The 20,512-nt window shown below is 37.3% G+C and overlaps 1 protein-coding gene across 4 annotated transcripts in view; it reads right to left on the reverse strand.

Annotated features, from left to right (window-relative positions):
• SUGCT (succinyl-CoA:glutarate-CoA transferase) overlaps positions 1–20,512 on the reverse strand; it is a 339,487-nt gene that overhangs the window by 50,718 nt on the left and 268,257 nt on the right. For all 4 annotated transcript variants that reach the window (XM_068156838.1, XM_068156840.1, XM_068156841.1 and 1 more), the window contains one exon: positions 820–883. In XM_068156838.1, the coding sequence (XP_068012939.1) occupies positions 820–883 (64 nt within the window). Of the gene's footprint in view, positions 1–819; positions 884–20,512 lie in introns of those variants that run through there.

The raw sequence follows: 20,512 nt of genomic DNA on the forward strand, positions 1-20,512 counted from the left end.
GAGAAAATGTTATAAAAAGCCATGGTGATTTCAATGAGAGAAGAAACAATTCTGTGTGGCTTGGGAGACAGAAAAGCATAGAGAAGCAAAAAACTTCACCCAATAGCTAGTAGATTACAGATAAGGCTCAGCTGTCAAAACAGTCAAATACAAGGATCTGAACGACAACATTCATCATGGCTCTGAATGAAACTAACCCCATCCCATCACTAACTCTAATGGAAATAAAGCTACAGCAGCTTGAAGTTGTGATCCACTTAGATCTCAAAAGAGGAGACATTAGTTTATCACTTCTGTTTGCTACAAAATCTAAAATTCCTGTTTGAGATGTCATTGTTACAGTTTCACATCTAATCTCATTAAATGCACGAACGGGATGAAATCGTCGGTACAAACTTCCATCCTTTTGCTTTTCTTTTTCTTTTTCTTTTTTTTTTTTTTTTTTAATGAGAAATGTCTCAAAAAAAAAAACCCTGTAACTTGCAAAATAGACCTAAATCAAAACCAGATTCACATATTCATGTAGACGATTTAGCAGTAATATTTCTAGCAGTGGGAGTTTGCAAATATTATCAAATCCATGTTCATGTTTTATGACAACTGACCGATGAAAACCAGAAGCTATTTTGACACACATTTTAACCCATTTTTCTGCTACTGGAATGACGATGAGCACAAATGTCTTCCCGGTTAAACTTTTGTTCATTTGAGTGAAATGTGAAGATGTGTCATGTCCTCAGCTGTGTTCCAGAACCACTCAGGATGTCATGTAGCATTTAATTTTAAGCTCCATTTAGAAAAAAGAATTAAACATCTAACCTGGAACAGCTATCCTCCCAGCTGTCGGATGATTCATTTCCATCACAAGTCCATTGTGCAGCACCTAGAAACAAACAAAAAAAACCCAAAACACATAAGTAATAATGATAATAAAAAAAAAAAAAACCAAAAAAACCCAAACACCCCACACTTCCTAATCCCAAGAGGAAAAAAATGAGAGAGAAATATTACATGTTCTTTCACAAAAAATCTGAAAATACAGGAGAGCTACAATTCAAGTATTTTGCTTAATTCGTAAAATGAAAGCCCTGATGTTTAGCGCTATTTATACAGCAAAGTAAATGCTTCGGTTACTTGTCTAACATATCTTGAAGCTCTTATATCCAACATTAAACACAAGAAACCGAGCTGAAGGTATGTCCTGCTGTCAACCACCAGCAGACAACTGGTACCAGCATGAAATGAGAATTAAAGCCTGCACTTTCAACCTGCCACATGTATTTGAAGGCCTTCAAGTAATTTACGCTCTCTCGCTGTTTGGTGTTTTTTTGGTTTTTTTTCCAGTTACTCAGTTGGTTGAGCTTGCAATGGATCATACTGAAAAGCTGCCTTAGTAGCTTTCACAAACATTTATTAAAAGATACCAGTATTATTGCTGTTCTTTCAAATGAGTATGCCAAGCTTCAGCCCTGTGTAGCTCTATACTGAATGAATATTCATCACAGTTTCCCATTCCTTGTTATTAACCTCAGCCATAAAACCAGGTACGATACAAAAATTCTCAAGTAACAAAGAAAAAAATAAATTCATAATAACAAAGTCACTGCTGTACCATTATTAGTAGAATTATGCATCCAAAGTCAGTAAGCAAACTTTATCATTTCCTTGCCTATTACACATCCATCCCTCTAACATTGAATCACATAATCAGAATTCTTAAAAATAATGTATTTTGTTATTGAGATATCCTCTGCAAACAAGAAGTCTCCCATGAACCAGTTATTTTGGTATCCACTCTAACAACAAGTCTAGAGTGCCTTGCCAACTGTATCACCTGTAGAAAATGAAAGACAGACAAAGGCTATTAAGTGGTCATGTAATCCATCTGCCTATTCACCTTGCACCATGAACATCACCACTAACCTTGACTATTAATAACAAGTGTGGGTCTAGTTATTCTTGAAAATTTCCAGTTAAGGAGATGACAATTTTTTTGTGTAGTCTGCATGATAGTCTTTATTTTTATTTACAGATATTTTTTTCTCCTAATAGATAATCTAAATACCTTTTTCTGTGTATCTTTTTGTGTTTTTTCCCAACTGGACACAGAAACCCAACCACTAGCATCTTTATAACATTTTAATGTTCTGGAAGATTGTAATCACATCCTCCCTCAGTCTGCTCTTTTCTAGACTAAACAAAACTAATTCCTTTAACCATTCTTTCCAGGTCAAATTTTGTGAACCTTTTATCTGTGTAGAATAGCATACTTAAAAAACCTCCAATTCTTGAACAGGTGGTGTCATGAGGTCAGGTCAGCTTTCTTTTAGCTGACATTTAGCAATCCAGATATTTCCGATAATAGATGCTGGTGGAAGAATGTCTGTTCACTGGTCTAATTGTTTGGAGCTGTACCAAATCATTAGTTCTATTTCTCTTTCGGAAGGTTAACACCACTTTTGGTAGACATTCAAGTGAGACATCCAGATTTTTTTTTTTTCCAAATGACAGAATTGGAAAATATAATTGCTTGTTTTAACTCAAATTTAGAATCTTTCCAGTTATGCCCTTAATCAAAAAATATTGAAAGTTTGTCCTTCTCCCTCCACAACTTACTTTTCACATTTACTTAATTATTTCTGAAAAGAATACAAGAAAACATGCTTATTTGAACTTGAATCAACAGTACACTCAGGTGCACAAGCATGTCTTTAGATGGTGCAAATTAAAGGCTTTACCTAAAGTGGCACCATGTGGTTAAAGAAAAAAACCACATCATCTCTAGCAGGTACGCAAAGCTACTCAAAATCCATGTGGTTTTGGCCTCCAAATTCTTATTCTGATAATGCAAACATTACTTTTAAGATTTCTTTTTGTCAGATTTCAACTCCCTTTTCTTTACAGAACAAACTAAGAAAAACCTGCAGTAATTTTGAGGACCACCAGTCTCAACTCTATTATCTTTTAAAAGTATTCTTTAAGACACAGTCAAGCTTCCTTTCCATTTTCATGGTAAGTTTAGTGCTGATTTTCCCTCTCAGATATGGTATTTACTCAATGACAGCAACTGTCATTACTCTTATTTTCTAAACCTCTATTGGTATACTCAGTTCTATCTTTTCTTTTGAAGAAAACAACCCCTAAGTAATGAATCTGGCCAAAGGCTGGATTTATTTCCCACATCAGCAACATTACTTAAAAGAACTGTGTAATTTCCTGTTTCATGTGTTGCTCTGTTAGGATTCCAAAGAAGAAATTGAAAAAACAACATCACCATCTCCTCTTCATGCACATTCTAAAAACTGTGAAGGAAATACATAAGATTACTACATCCTAGCCTTTGGGAGAAGCAATGTTCAAGTCCATTATCATCAAATACCAGGGAAGTCTGAGGGCAAAACTACAGAAATTGGAGGCCTTCTGCTGCCTTGTACTGCTCAAACGGTCATGAGGTTCAAAAAGACCAAGTGCAAGGTCCTGCATCTGGACTGGCGCAATACCAGGCACCGATATAGGCTGGGCAGCAACTGGCTTGAGAGCAGTCCTAAAGAAAAGGACCTGGGAGTGCTGGTGGATGAGAAGCTCAACATGAGTCAACAGTGTGCACTTGCAGCCCAGAAAGCAAATCACATCCTGGGCTGCAGCAAGAGAAGCATAGCCAGCAGGTTCAGGGAGGTAATTCTCCGCCTTTACTCTGCTCTGGTGAGACCCCACCAGGAGTACTGTGTCCAGTTGTAGAGCCCTTATTACAAGAAGGATCTGAAGGTGCTGGAACATGTCCAGTGAAGGGCCATGAGGATGATTAGAGGGCTGGAGCACCTCTCCTATGAGGACAGACTGAGTGAGTTGGGGCTATTCAGTCTGGAGAAGAGAAGGCTCGGAGGAGACCTAATTGTGGCCTTCCAGTGTCTTAAGGAGGCTACAAGAAAGCTGGGGAGGGACTTTTTAGGGTATCAGGTAGTGATAGGACTAGGGGGGATGGAAAAAAACCTAGAAATTGGTAGATTCAGATTGGATGTTAGGAAGAACTTCTTCACCATGAGGGTGGTGAGACACTGGAACAGGTTGCCCAGGGAAGTGGTGGAAGCCCCATCCCTGGATGTTTTGAAGGCCAGGCTGGATGTGGCTCTGAACAACCTGATCTAGTATGAGGTGTCCTTGCCCATGGCAGGGGGCTTGGAACTAGGTGATCCTTGAGGTCCCTTCTAATCCTAACAATTCTATGATTCTATGCTTCTGATATAGTAGAGTCCCCTATCCCCTTTGTATTCATTCACCTTAGCTCAGCATAAGGAACTGATGAATCCAGAGTAGCACATAGATAATGACCTTCAGTATATCTATTTTTAATTGTGTTTCCATATAGCTGACTTTCCAAGCTAGAATACTCCTATTATTAAATTACCTGTTACTATTTGAGATTCTGTGAATCAAAGTAAAGTTTGGGTGGCATTTTACATTGATTCTAATGAGATCACTGTAAGGGAATCAGAAGCACAGCCTTCTATCTCTCAGCAAGAACTTTTCCAGGCAATTTCACTTTGCTTCGAATACAGTCATCTTGTAGATTACAGAAAGAACTTTTCTTGTCTATCTACCAGTTAATGAAAAGAAAATATGATGTCATTACACAACCTGAAACAGTAAAAATAATCTCTGCATTCTACTGAATACAATAGAGGATAGGGTTGCTCTGATTTGTGCCATCTGTTATAATGATTCCTGCATCAACTTTTGCTTCATAATATTATTTTTTTTTAAATACAGTGAAAAATATACATATTTCTCTACCACAGGTGTGGTGCTGGGTCAAGGTTAGGGTTTAGCATCAGACTTGATAAGAGTTAGATAATGGTTGGACTCAACGGTCTTAAAGATCTTCTCCAACTGAAATGATTCTATGATTCTACAATTAGTCACTACAATTCTACTTAGAGATAATTTATTTGATATGCATTACATTTTATAGATATGCATTATATTTTAAAGGCATTTAGCCACTAAAGGTTACTGCATGACTTTATTCAAACTACAGCAAACAGACCAATTCATATGATTGTCTTCTAACCTCAGAGAATAGAAGAATTTCATTTTAAAATTACTTCAATATTATTTTCCCAATACTATATGCAAGGAAGTCCACATAGAACCTTATAAGTAAAGATCTTAACATTTTACTTGTGTAATAACCAAGGGTAATTTAATATATTTCATCATACATAGTCTCAGTTGTTTCATCATTTCCCCTTAGCTTGTCATGAGAAAAACTACGGAGGATACTTACTTCAGCTGCTATGAAGCTCACTGTAATTCAGCTATAATAACTTCAATGATTAATTTTTCTCTTTTCCCTAACGTTGTTTATAATTGTAAGTTAAAAAGCAGCTAAAATTTTTGTCAGAGGTAGAGTTAAAATCCCTTAGCCATCTGCTTTCACAAGAAGATCAAATATTAAGTCTAGTTATTTTTTGTATTCTCACCTTGTTCAAAACAATTATTCAACCAACACTACTTTAATGAACCAATATTTGTATTATCAGTGGACATGTTCAGTTCAATCTTGTAACTTTTCTTTCTGTATTTGAGTCTCACTTAAAAGCAAGGTGACATACAAAGAAGAAAATGAAAATAAAATGAACCTCAAAAGAAATATAATTATTGTATAAAAATACCAAAACTATTCTAAATTTCACCTTCATGTAAGAGACTTCCAAGGCTGAAAATCTAGATTCAAACAGCAGCTTTGTCTCTGACTTCTTGGGACTTAAGACCCATTCTTTACAAGACCATAAGGTACATTGGAGCAGTGCAAGACACTTCATCTTTCACAGATCCTTCAAAGAAAAATCCCTTTTCTCTGACCCTTAGGGTAGTAAAATGTACAGACTACTAACATGTATGGTGGCTTTCTTTTGAATTTATGTATGAGTATCTAGTTATATGAGGGGGATCTAGTTATATGGGGGGGGGAATGCCATCTAGAAAAACTATCATCATGCAGGATTATGGCTGTGCGATGTTGAAAGAAATCTGTGTTTTCTTGGGCACTCCACAACTTCTTAGAATAGCTGATGTTTGATGATGAGCCCTTAACTGGTAAACACAGCAACTCTCTCTCTCTATATATATATATGGGTTCTTTTGGTAAAAATGTTATATAATAAAGTAACAAAGCTGTGAAACAAATAATCTTCCTTATACCCCTCTGAAAATGATTGCTCTCTTACATGCCAAAGAGGTAAAATATTTCATGCAGCAGCACAAATGGCAGGTAGGAGAATCAAAACCATTGGTTTTGCCTTTTTTTTTTTTCCACATGGATAATGGGATGCTTTGCCACCTAGTAAACATCTAGCAAATTTTGTAATTATGTTTCATTTCATATCATGTTAGTTCAGCTCTAATGTAATTGATTATGCACATAACCAATCACCCATGACAATGCAGTTTCTCTTTGCCCTGCCAGAAAGGTTTCAGATGTATTCTAGGTACTACCTAAAAAACAATCAGCTTCCAAATCCCAACTGAAGGAGGTAATGGAATCAGAAACCTATCAAACATGCTATCAGCCCCACTGCCCCTGAGTTGAAAAAGTTCTGTTTGATGTGGAGCTGTGCATTTGCAATGTGCATTTGTACAGACACCAGTCTCACAGTTTCATCCACAGTTCAGTGAAAATGATTTTCAGGGCCACAAAGAAAATGATGTAACTGTTTTCTCCATAGCTTTGTAGCCACAAAATAGCCGTCTGTTGGTAAATGTAATTACTACTTGTGTTTCCAAACCTCAAGAAAATAATAATACTGTTTTCCTGTGTATGCTGAACAAAGAGCTCTGGCCATAATCCCCCCCTAAAGAAGTAACAGCACGTGTTGCAAACACACAGCCATATTGGAATTGCGTCCCACATCCTAAAAGCACCTCTTTCCAAATTAAAATATGTTAATTAATTTGAAATTTATGAAGGACATTTAAGGCATCCTTGTCTGATGCCGGGTGCTGCTTGGTCTGGTATTTCTAGAACTATGCTATGTAGCAGAATGTTCTGCCTGTTGGTATATTTTACCTCTCCCTCCCCTTTTATCAATGCAATAATTCCAGTATTTTCAAGTCCTGTTGATAATAGAAGTTGTCTTTTATCACTAATAACTTTATTCTTCTTTCCAAACACTGCTCACATGGAGAAGCTAATCTCTCTGTACTCTATGGGTCATATAATTATTGTATTAGTTAATCATACCTCTCTCCACTTACCTGCACCTACCTCTCATATCTGAAGTGTTTCACCATTTCATGCTAGAGCAGTATATAATTTAAGCAGAAGTAATGCTATTTACAAATTTTTTGAGCGAGTGAAATCTGGTCTTTTTGTTTCTGATTACTTGTAACTTTACCTCTTCACTCCCAGTCCCTTATTCTGATGCACTAAATGCTGCATGTTATGTCCCTTATGTCCATAGCATCACATACTAACAATACAGGCAAAGAAAACCACAGCTCACTGGCATGTCCTTACTCTCTGTTGCTGCTTTCTGCTAGGCCCATGTCTTACAGATTGCTCACTCTGGTAAACTTTTTCTTTGTGAGCGTGAGGTGATGGCTTCAACAAAGATCTTCTTATGCCACAGCTTCACAGCTTGTCACACATGTGCTGTCGGCAAAATTACCTTTTGTTGACATTCCCTAGGGATAGAGATTTGATGCCTGAAAATATACACACGGTTCGAAAACCTCCTGACTCATGCAACCCTATTCAAATACTGGCTTTGCTACTTAGCTGCTGTGTCTCTTGTTCCACTACAGAACAACTCAACTGGATTCCACGTTGATTCTAAGGATTTAGTTTCCTTGCTTTTTAATTTCTATCTTCTGGCCAAAATGTCTTGTCATCCTCTAGTCCATTAAAGTTTCTTTAATCTAGCTATTGGATCTTCAACACTGAATTTAAGTGGCCATCACATTAACCCAAGAAGACCTGTTCTGATAAAGGGCTTCAGGGTCTCTCCTACCTGCAATTCCTGTATGTCACTTAAATCAAGAATTGACATTCTGTTTGTGTGCTCCAGAATATACACTTCAAAAAGGCAATTAGTCAGAGTGATGAGAAATTGCTTCCCTTATACTCTATCCCACTGTGACATCTGACCAGCTGAAGGTAGTTGAAGTCACCTATTATTACTACCTCATTAGGCTTAGTTGAGTCTTTGATCTCCTTCAACATTTTGGACTCAATATCCGTTTCCTGATCAGAAGGCTGAACAGCATAGGCCTAATTCTGCTCCCCCAGCTCTATGACCTAATCTGTCCTTCCTGTTCAGTTTATAGCCAGGTATTACACTCTCCTGTTGATTTTTGTCATGCCAACATTCTTCTTTAATGGCTATTATGTCAAGATCCTCCTCCTTTGACAAGAATTTCAAGTCACTTATTTTTCCTCTTGCATATCTCATGCTGGTATACAGATACATATGGGGTTTGTATGCATTTGGGGAAGCAGGGAGGTGGTTATGTAATTTTTAAAGTTTGACACTGCATTAGCATTCCAGAATTTCTCAGTTGTCCCTCCTTCAGTTTTGCTCTATATTTCATTCTCATCCCCTACGCCTTTTGTATGACTGACATGATTAGCAGATGTCTTTAAATGGTGTGAGCTCTCATTTGTCAGGTTTTCCTCAACTCCTATATGAGTAACCACACTCATTTATTTCCTACATCAGCAAAATATTTTTACTATGGCTCTAGACAACCCCTTCCACAGGGATTCTTCCTCCTCCAAAGCTTTGTTTAAGTATCCCAGTGGAAATCCTACTACTTCTTGTCATCCATTAACTGAAATCTTGAAAATCTTAAATTAAGAGACCTGCATATTAGACTGAAAGCAGCTCAGGAAGCATAAAGATGGAACTTCACCAGTTTTCCTGGGTAGCTTTCCAAGACTCTTTATGTGGTTCATACTACTGACACAGAATATACCCACCACAGTGAGCTTCTCTCAGGCACCCTGTGAAAATCTGTTCAAGTTCTGGCCTCACCTTCCTTCTCCCTGAGAATCTACTCTGTGGCCAACATGAGCCAGACAATGAATGTTTTTTAGTTATTCAGCTTTCTCAAATCACCCTTCAAATTCAACAAAAGATATGACCCTGATACTCAAAAGTGCTTCTCATGTTAATGTCTTACTTCAAACTAAAAAGTGCAGAAATAAAAATGAATAAGTCCTTATTGCTAAATCACTATAATGCACAACAGAGTATTAAACCATGGAAACCATTTGTGACAGAGCAGAAACACCTTTGCCATTGTCTAATCATCAAACACACACTTATGCCTGAGAAAAAGTATTGAATTCAATTTATACCTCATAGCCTAGGTAAATATGAGACAGCTGCTAAATGCATCTACATAAATCTCTAATGTTTTCATCAGGTGTATTGGAAAATAATGAGTAAAAGAAAGTACTTTTATTCTAATAGCAGGCCATATTCCAGTTAAGGATCAGGGTGTTTAACTCTTGATTATCAGCATATGGTACAATTAATATTTAGGATGAATAGTAAGGAGATTAAGAGAATGGAGATTTATAACTCAGGGCCAACATATGCAAAAATGCCATGATACAAGTCTGTAATTAACTGTATACAATTTCCAGTTTTGAAGGCTGCAGACCTCATCTTGACTTCAGGGGGGCCACTGGGTGCTGAAAAAAAAAAATAATCAGTCCTCTTTCTTCCAGTGCCCAAGTATAGCTGATGATCTCTGGCACCACTAGTCTGGAAATGTGGCAGGAGGCATTCTGTCCTTATTGGTGGAAATTTCAAATGTGGTTGGGTTTTTTTTTTTAACCTGAGAACTGAGTTTGATTGTAAAAACAAATTTTTGATGGGTTTGAACATGTAAATCCTAAATTCACTGAAATATTTAAGCAAAGACAGTTGGCTGTGCTGCTACTTGGCTATGAGATCCAGCTCATCCTGACAGCAAGACAGGATGTGGCTGCACTCAAACCACTGGCCCTGGGATCAAAAAGCCTGCTCCAGCTGCAGCACGCCTTTCATGTTCTCATCACAATGATCACCTGGAAGGTACTTCAGAAGCAGATTGATTTTATTACTGTAACATGCTGAAATCACAGAATCAGAGAATTGTTAGGGTTGGAAGGGACCCCAAGGATCTTCTAGTACCAATCCCCCTGCCATGGACAGGAACACTTTCCACTAGATCAGGTTGCCCAGAGCCATAGCCAGCTTGGCCTTAAAACCATCCAGGGATGGGGCTTCCACCACTTCCCTGGGTAATCTGTTGCAGTGTCTTACCACCCTCATGGTGAAGAACTTCTTCCTAATGTCTAATCTAAATCTACCCTCCTGTAGCTTGGATCCAGTCCCCCTAGTTCTATCACTACCCAACACCCTAAAAAGTCCCTCCCCAGCTTTCTTGTAGGCCTCCTTCAGATATTGGAAGGCCACAATAAGATGTCCTTGAATCCTTCTCCAAACTGAACAACCCCAACTCTCTCAGCCCATCCTCATAGGAGAGGAGATCCAGCCCTCTGGTCATCCTCATGGCCCTTCTCTGAACATGTTCTAGAACATCCATATCTTTCCTGTAATAGGGGTTCCAAAAATGGACACAGTTCTCCAGGTGGTGTCTTATGACTGCTTTTGCTTCTTTTGAAAAGAATTGCCAGTAAGTTACTGCTAGCAGTAGGGTTACAAATCACTGGGGTTTCATAATACTTTTTCTACTTTTGATTATCACAAATGCTGTGTTCAATATGATGTTTGCATTTCTCTGAGCAAAAAGCAGAGATCTAATTAATTTTATTTTTTTTTAAATGCAAGTGAATCTTAAAACGAAGACAAGTGTCCCAGATTGTATATGGGCTATACTGCTTTGGTGTCAAGAACGTCAGATGAAAGGATTCCATTTTATTTTATTTCATTTCAACTTATCTGTTCTATCAAACAATGAGAAACAGAGTTTTTATCTGTTTTCCTTTGTGGAAACGGATTTGTAAATGCAAATGAATCTTAGTGTATTCCTACTGTGGCAACAAGCTAGGCCCACTATGCATTCAAACACTGCATGCCCTAAGTGGGAAACTGTTGGGAAGAAAATACTGAGAACCTTTGCAATGCCAGTGTTTTCATAACAGTTATGTAGATAGTTCCTATACTCATTATAGTCAGGGATCATATCCAGAGTTGCCTATGTTGAAGAGAAAGTTCTGATGGTTTCTACAGGGCTTTGCAGAACTGCTGGCTTTCAGAAGTACCTCTTGGCCATGTGGTATAAGAGTAAGTCATATGCAATTGTAGCTCTGGACTGAAAAATGTACTGAGGCGTTTGTCCAACACGTAGCAGAACTGTTATTTCAAAATGTGCAATCTTTAACAATATTGAAGAACAAGAACACATCTAAGATTTCTGTTATAGAAATCATGTGTTTTCTCAGATAGGCATGCACGTTATTCCAAGAATACCTTTACAGAAAGAAAAGAAATCTCAATACTCTGGAAACCTCAAATATTCACAGATTTACTTCTGGGCTAATAGCAAGCAAAGGAACCATTAATAACAGCATTGTACTATCATGCTAATATATCACTTGGTTTCTGATGGTCCTGGGAGACCTCATCTGTTTCTCCCAGTACAAAGTACATAATTAGTATAGGTTTTCCAATCTTGCACGCCACACTGAGTTCCCAAGAGCCTTCTTTTAAGTACTCCATCCATCTTTCATATGCCATGTAAGTGTTGCAGTTTATTTATACATCATTCATTGTTTTGTTAGAACCAGTCAGTCAGCTTAGAGTACTTCTCTTCCCAGGAATGCAAAACTGCCTCATCCAAGAGAATGCCACTTAACATTGGCACCTGCTTAGGACAGCAAAGTACATCCAGATGGGACCATCTCCCTGCAGACCCCTCATCCTGCAGCAGACAAAGACTCACCACATCTCTCCTCAGAAGTGATTTATTCCTGCATACTCTTGCACTGACCTCTGGAGCTCTGTAGAAAAGGAGCTGTGACTGTGGTTTTAACTACAGCTTTTTGACTGAAGTCAAAGGAGCACTGTGGAGAAACACAGGCTACCCTGGTAAACAATATAGATGTTTTTCAGCCTGAGTGTTGGGTTTTCCTTCCTTAGTGTCTTATGTCCTGGGCACAGTCAAAGGAACTTTCACCAACAAACTCTGGCACACAGAGATATTTCCTGATTTATGCTCTGCCTCATGAACACTGGCCTTTAACAAAAGCATTTAAGATACAGAACTCCTAACTGTGTACACACCAAGGAGATGGGATTCAAGAGTGCTACCTGTAAGACATGGAATGGAGAAGCATACTTAAATAGAAAATAAGTTCTCACTGTGTATCAGTATCTTCCATTCCTTTCTAGCAGTTCAGTGCTTAACTATTTTTAACCAATTTTCCATTATTAACATTTAATTTCATGAGTTTCATTACCCAACCACAAAATTTCTCTCCAATTTGCAGTAAAGCAAACAGAATCTAAAGCCAGACAGGTATTTCAGAGCTATGAGAGTACGCATGAAAAAGAGGATTTCTTGCAGAGACCATACTCATTTAAAAAAGATAAGAAAACAACAGTTTTGAAAACAGTACCTTTCACAGTTACTTTGTCAATGATGTGCATTAGATACTCTGAGAGGACTTAATGTAAAATGCAATTATTATTTGAATACTATTGTATAAACACAAGCAAAAAGCAATACAGATTTTTAAGCACAGTGCTTCCTATGAACTCTGCAGTGCTTCCAGACTTCTCTTGCTTGCTTTGAGGTTAATGATTCTCTTCTATTAACCTTAACAATTAAAATACAGGAGTTAAATTTATGAAACACAACACAACCATGGCAGGTTTGACTGCTAATGTACAGACTTACAAACAGCCTGCAGTAATGTTGCTGGTCATTATATTCCGCAAGTTACTGACGTTCCCATAACAAAATCTCATTTGGCTGGAAAATATACATCAAGTACTTAACAGAACCCAATGTTAGCAAAACACTTTTCATTTCCTTAAGCCACAGAAAAGCCAGAAATGTACAATATTTTAGATATACTCCTAAAACCATGGAAAACCTGATAACACATTGAATTTGCATAACTGCACTCATCCTATATATTAGGTTCTCATTTGTGTTCGGAACTTGCATTGAAGAACCCCAAACTTTACTTTGCCCTGTTGGGTTCCAACGAGGACACCTCCGAAAGCAGGTACCAGGCTAACCTTCAACAAACTGAAGGATCAGCACTTCTACAAAGAATTACCATGAACATTATACCTGAAAACTTACATGCAAGCAACTACATGCCAAATATAAGCCCTAGCAGTCCCTTACGACATTCTTTCTTCAACTGTGTTCCCAGCACAACCATTATCAGAAATCTGAAGAGGTCACATTTTCTATACAGAGATGGAAACTCATACATGCTTGCCAGAAAAGCAGCTTAACAGTCTTGGTTTTTTTACAGATCGGTTGATTAGAACACATAGTTGCTGCAACATGTTATAGAAGCTGTGAGGGACCAAGAGGGCCCCCAAAGACCCTCAAGTTCCCCAAGGGGGGCAGGGGAGGGAGGGGGAAGGGAAAATAATAGGAGTGATGTTTCTCCTTAAAATCTGACACCTGGTTGTATGAACAAAGACACATAAGCAGTTCACCTGGCTTAAATTTGTATCTTCAAATGCTTTAACCTAATTTTGAATTTTAACTCCTCGGCTTTGTATGGAGGGTTTCTTCTACCTGAACAGCAATACCTATCATGCAACATTACATAATACTGGGACTTGATAGCACTAAAAGCAGAACTGACAGTAATTTCTCCTGACAGAAGATTATTTTTCCCAAACATTTAAATCTAAGCAGATGTTCAATGTAATTGGCAATGAACACAATATGTACATGTCTACACACCAAAAAATTTCAGGGGCTTCATAATACCATCAATTGACAACATCTCACTGTCTCTGAATTCATTTGAAGTAGGTTACACAGCAATTAACATTTGTCAGAAGAAATGTCCTGTGTCAAGCCATATGCTCTACTTTGAATATGGCTTTGTGTAAGACCTTTCATTCTAACTGGTGCTATTTAAGCAGACAATTAGAATGAAGGGGAGTTAACTATAAAAAATGTACAGAGGTGACATCTAATAAAATAAAAGACAAATATTTTTCAAAAAGGAGTTGTCTTAGGCTTGCAGCTGTTTCAAGAGATTAGGTCCAACCTGAGTTAAACTTAAGTACAACATAAATGCATCAAAATATCATGTTTTGGGCCTTCTGATTAAAATGCTACTAGCTTATTATACGGTATTTTCTACAAATGGCAAACCTATCTAATAAACTCCAGTCCTGCAAGGAAATTCTTCTTCCAGAACTTCTATTGGAAAACAAAACTCTTCAACTCCTTAGTATTCCAAGCAGGCCACAAGAATTTTGTGCACATAATTCCATTTGAATGACAAAGTATATCTGCTGTACTCTCTAGTTACAGGCCACTAACAAATGCTGTAACAATAAAACTGAATATGACTTGTCTGGTGAATTAAATCTACCCATTGCTATCATCAAGTGACTGTTCTGAAGTTATTTTCATTTTTCTGATTGATTACTTGCTGTTCAAGACATCAGTTGGAAGAGTTTAACATTTAGAACACTGCTTGTTATTCCAGACCAAAAGGGAGTATGGTAATGTTTGATATATTAAGCAAGTTGAAACCCAACACCGTACAGCAATTCAGTGTGACACAACTGTAAGTTGTATCTTTTAAAATACACATCACAGAATAATTTTCAAAATGAAAGCATTAGTTCATTGTATCTCAATAATATATACACTGTACATACAGTGGAGTGCATAAAACTAGAGGGTTTTGTATTATAATCAATTGTTCCATTGACTTGCTTGTTTGGGTTTTGAATTTCACTGAACTCTTTTCTGCCCTAGTCTGCTTAACTGAGGTCAACCAAATGGAGATATATAGGCTGTCAGTCCAAAACCTAGAAGATCCTTAATAATTTCTAGAAGTGTTTCTTTTAATACTGTGATTTTCAATTTTGCACTATTTGGGTTTTGTGCCAACCAGAAAATAAACTACAAAAGAAAGAACGTGGATAAGAAGTCAAAAATATTGGGTTAAAATAAAGAGAAGACCAAAAGAGCTGACTACTTTCACCTATGCTAAATAAGGCATGGCATGGGAGAAAACAGCTCAATTGGAAGAAACCTACAATGACCATCTAACCTAACTGCCTGACCTTTGGATTAATGTTCATCAGGGATGACCAAAGATCAAGAACTGTATTAAGGGCACTGTCCAAATATCTCTTAAACATTGGCAAGAGCATGGGACAACCACTACCTCTCCACAAAGCCTGTGCCAGGGTCTGACCACCCTCTCAGTAAAGAAATGTTTTCACATGTCAAGTCCAAACCTCCCCAGACAGACACAGCTTTGAGACATTCCCACGTGCCCAGGCACTGGGTACCAGGGAGAAGAGATCAGTACTTCCCTCTCCACTTCCCTTCCCCAGGAAAGGGTCCTCAGCAGACATGTCTGCCAAACCCTGCACCACCTTTGTTGCCCTTCTCTGGGTGTATTCAAGTCATGGAAGAAATTGCCACTTAAAATATTTAAATTAAACAGCAATTGAAGATGGAAAGCCACAAATTAGGGTGATGCACTAGTATGTAAAAACATTAACATTGAAGAGGAAAAGATTTAGCACCATTTTTAATTTCCTGCTGCTACAATCTACCTATGCTTTTGAATGCACAGAAATTTTAAAACTAAATAAAGTAAAAGCATTAGAAAATAGACTGTAAAGAACAGAACAACACTGTTTTGTTCAGAAGACAGCAAGGGTTTTCAGTGATGTGATCCACCTCTGGTATCCAGTTTCTGCAATTACACAAAATCCCAGTATCACAGCATTTCCTCTGAGGATCAGGTCATGTCAGAGACCTACTAGAAATTCATTCCCATAAAACTTCTAGCTTAATTTCCACATAAATAGATACAAATTTGCTTCAGTCAGGCTTTTCTTTTTTTTCTTCAGAACTGAATCTGTATATAGGCAAACATTTTCTCACTCATCCAATACCACTTTTTAGTTAAGATAAATAGAAGAAGAAAAATAAAACAAACAAACAAACATATGATTCCAACATTTCCCCACCCTTCAGTTTTATATCTGAAGAAATAATCTTTTGAAAGAGCTAAAAACTTCTGTCTTTGTGCCCCTGAAGGTATTACAGATGCCAATATTCAACTTAATGCTGCTTTCTGAAAGATAATGGCTGTTCATTGCACCCAAACGCATCCCTTCAGTTACAGGAAACCAGAAATTATCAAAACACAATTGCTACATAAAATTAATTTATAGTTACTACTGATATGGACTGCAATGGAGTATGTGCCCTTAGCGAAGTTAGTCAAAGAAAGGATTTCTCACTGACAAATGGACTCATACTGTAGGATTTCTTCTCTATCACGCATGTATTGGATGACTTTGGAAACTGGTCTTCTGATCCACATTGACCTCAACTACCATTACACACTTGATTGAGGATTGTAAGATGGTTACCAATTTTTCCTCACTACAAACAATACAGAAAGACACTTCCAGAAGGTGATGGTGACTATCATGACCATGATTATGATATTATAGAGTGATAAGAATGTAGCTACCTCAAAAATATCACTTAAATATTTCATTTTAACTGAGATGTATTCAGGACTATCTACATCAGTTTCTCTCCTGTAAAATGTAACAAATAATTCCACATTTTTTTTCAAAAGAATAAAATGCTCATGGGACACTGAAAGATGGAGAGGGGACCTCATATGGGCTAATTTCAGATGAGTTGACAGAAGACGTCTGCCTTCTACTTTACTGCAGCAGAGGTGATACAGGCTGCTAAAATGACTTTGCATTAAACAATAAAATTCCCAGTATTGCTGAAATTCACTGTCACTGCTCCCATATATCCACTGACACTTATGCTCCTTATCAGTTCTTTCATTTTTATGTATAACAAAATATTCAAAGGCTTAGAGTCAATACTCTGAAGGTTGAAGGAGAAAGCAGTAATGCATTCAGAAAATGTGAGCTGAGTAAGTGGTAAGTGTCTTAGGTATAAAAGGACAGCTCAGATGTGAATATAAACCAGTTTTGCCTTTCAGTACTGCCAAGTGCTCCATCTTTAGTCAAGCCTCTTTGCTCAATGGCAGTTGACAGTCAGGACATGTCTGCATTCTCCCTTAATCCATCAACACATACTTTAAGAGAAAAGATATATTCCACTTCCAGGACAAACCTGGAGTTTTTTTCAAATAGGGCTCATAGAGATAGGTTACTTATTTGTCTTGCATGAACACATCACTCAAGAACACAACCAACATCAAAGACAACAGAACTGTCCAAAGTCTGATGCTTGGGGGTTTTTTGTTGTTATTATTATTGCTCAGCTATTCAAGGCAATGAGGTCTTTGCTGAACTCTTCACAAAGGTAAACTATGCTAATCTGGGACAATTTTCAAAGTTAAGGAACATGGTACCAAAAAAAAAAAATTAAAAATCGTAACAAAAACTTCCACTGATACTCAAATGTACCTACAAGCTCTTTAATTTAGACTTACCTTATGTTTGATTGAGAAAGTGTAGGTGTCTAACCTTAATTGGGTTTTATCATGGGAGAAAAACGAATGAAGTAGGAATCCAATCTGCTCTCTCTGAGACAGCTCAACAATGTGCCCCAAAGCATGGGAAGCGGAGATCTGTTTCACCAGCTCTAAAATGCTAAGTTAAATGAACTTGTAGTTGCTTAAAGGTTCATTGCAATTAAGCAGAAATAACTTCACCTGGAGAAGTCCATAAATGGGGACCTGGACAAGGAGCTGTGCAACACGACCTGGGGATATACATGCATTAGCTAGCAAGGCAACAGATCCTGCTTTCGCTGATACAAACACAAGCCAGAACAAAGCCCAAAACATGCCACACTAGCGCTGTTCAGTGAGGTTTTCCTTTTCAGCCTGTTAATGATGAACCCCAAGCGGACATTCAGTTGTCTCTTGGAAAAATGTAGTAGCAAATACATTTAGTTCATGAACATTAATCTCCTTAGGTGTAAGTTGTAAGTGATAGGCTAAAAACATCCTTCAGGAACATAAAATTGTTTTTTCTACTGTGCTGTTCTTTCTAGGCTAGTGATGTCAGACTAATGTGCTTTTGTCACCGAAGTCAGTTCCCTCAATCTTCCTCTGGACTACTCGTCCCTTTACAGTAACATGCTTAATAATAATGTTGTGCTCTACAATCAGCTATCTTATCTTAGAAAACACATGTAATCACAGAATCATTTGAGACTGCAAATAGAACACAGAAAGCCCTCAAGAACCTCATCTTACGCTAGTTCTTGTTCTCATAGCAAATTTCTAAGGGGAATCAATCTAAAGGCAAAGCTCCCTCTTTCTTCCTTTCATACCAGCAGAAATGGTATGGTTTTCTTTTTCAGATTTAAAAGCCAATATTTCTGTACTATAATACAGAAAAGCCTTACAGCTAATATAGGTAATTTTGAAATTAGATGTTTATACACTAAACCACACAGTACTGCACAGTACTGAGAAGCACATTCTTCATTTTTTCTAATTAATGTTAAGATTATTTACATTTGCAAGAGCAACATGAAAACGATGTTAAAATCTGACCGCTGTAATCCAAATGACAATAGAGAATTGTTAGTTCTCCCTGTAACTTTGAAATAGTGTGTTAAAAATGCTTCCCCAAATCATTGTAATGACTAACAACACCCTCTAACACATGAAAAGACAGATGTCTAAAAATCAGCAATTAAAAATACCATTAGTAGTGCTAGCAAAGAAAACCAACTAAAAATACATCACAAAAATTCAACAGCATAATTCACATCTATTGATTAAAAAAAAAACTACTTCCAATCTAAAATAGAACCCAAAATTTCCATCCTTGTTAGTTTTAATTTCCATTTATTGTGACATTGAATGGAAGGTTCAGAATCTGATCTTCTACTTTTAAGAATTCTCTCTTTGAATACAACCAGTGAAACCCTAAATGCTTCACAAGCCTATCTTCTGCTTCTTTGCACTGACATCTCAGAATAAGAATTTCAGTTTTACTTGATGATGATGGAAGAATCTTCCTGTCATCTTAGATCTGAAAGCAGAAATAGCATTAGCAGCATGGTCCTCATGGCACAAAGGCCATTGCTAAACTTTTTAGTGGAGCCACGGTCTTCTTTTAGGCTCTAGTTATAATGGAAGCCAAACAGAACTGGTTTATGTTGGCAATCAGAATAGAATAGAATAGAATAGAATAGAATAGAATAGAATAGAATAGAATAGAATAGAATAGAATAGAATAGAATAGAATAGAATAGAATAGAATAGAATAGAATAGAATAGCTCAGCTCCATTATGTTTAAATACACCTGTTGATTAATGGGTTCTAGCAGACATAACACAGTTTCTGGGATGCTCTTAAACTTTTTTCCTCTATACTTCAGTGTTTTTACTTGTATGCGGATTTAAAGATATATTGGTTTATGTACAATGTATTTTAAAGTTGCATTCAAGCCTTGAAAAAGGATTAATGGAACCATGATTGTGAGAAAAATAGTAGTTGCTCCCTCATCAATCTGACGGGTCAATAGAATGTCTGTGTCATTCTGCAGCCCTGAAATTATGAGGTTGACTGCCAGTGGTGGCAACCTCTGAGGGACAGAATGAGGATCTAGAGGAAGAGCAGACACCCCCATGACTCCTACTTGCTAATGCCTGCCAGTTGTTAGTTTTATGCATTAGCATGACAAGGTCACAAAGAAAGGCTATGATTGTTCCAGAGACATTTTCCTCTCAGAGAAGTCATCTCCACTGACATAAATCAGGAAAAATAAATAAACCTGTAATTATGTGGACAAAGTGTAACAAATGCATTCTCTCTAAAAATATGAGCATTGGAGTACTGTATAAGAAAAAAGTCTGCTTGCCCTAGATCAGTTTAACTCAAACAAGTACTTAGCAAATCACAGTGCTTTGCCTATTTGCTTTTCCACCTAAGAAAGAAAATCCTAATGCAATTTTGGAAGCTCCATGAACACAGCATGCACATATATACTTCTCGACACTTTCTTTTGCCTTATATACAAGTCAACCCATTGCCTGTCAATGCGGCTAGTTTAGGAAGGATAGTACTTGTGCTAATGTGTCCTAATTAATAACAGCATGAGTTAACTCTTATTTTACTTCTATCAATTCTTGCAAGGGTATTTAAAGCAATGAGAATAGGTTTGAATGGGGAGACTAGGGAAGGAGTGCAAAATGAAGCAGGCACATGGTTTTCATTTTGGGGGAGAGAGTCTGTTATGAAATTTACTTGACTGCTGCAGGCAATATTGGAGGATTAAATGGAAACTGGCTGAACCTTAGCTTCCA

This window comes from Melanerpes formicivorus, unplaced genomic scaffold (assembly GCF_026170545.1).
Source record: "Melanerpes formicivorus ecotype bairdi unplaced genomic scaffold, bMelFor1.0.p_v2 SCAF_35, whole genome shotgun sequence".
NCBI classification, from domain to species: Eukaryota; Metazoa; Chordata; class Aves; order Piciformes; family Picidae; genus Melanerpes; species Melanerpes formicivorus.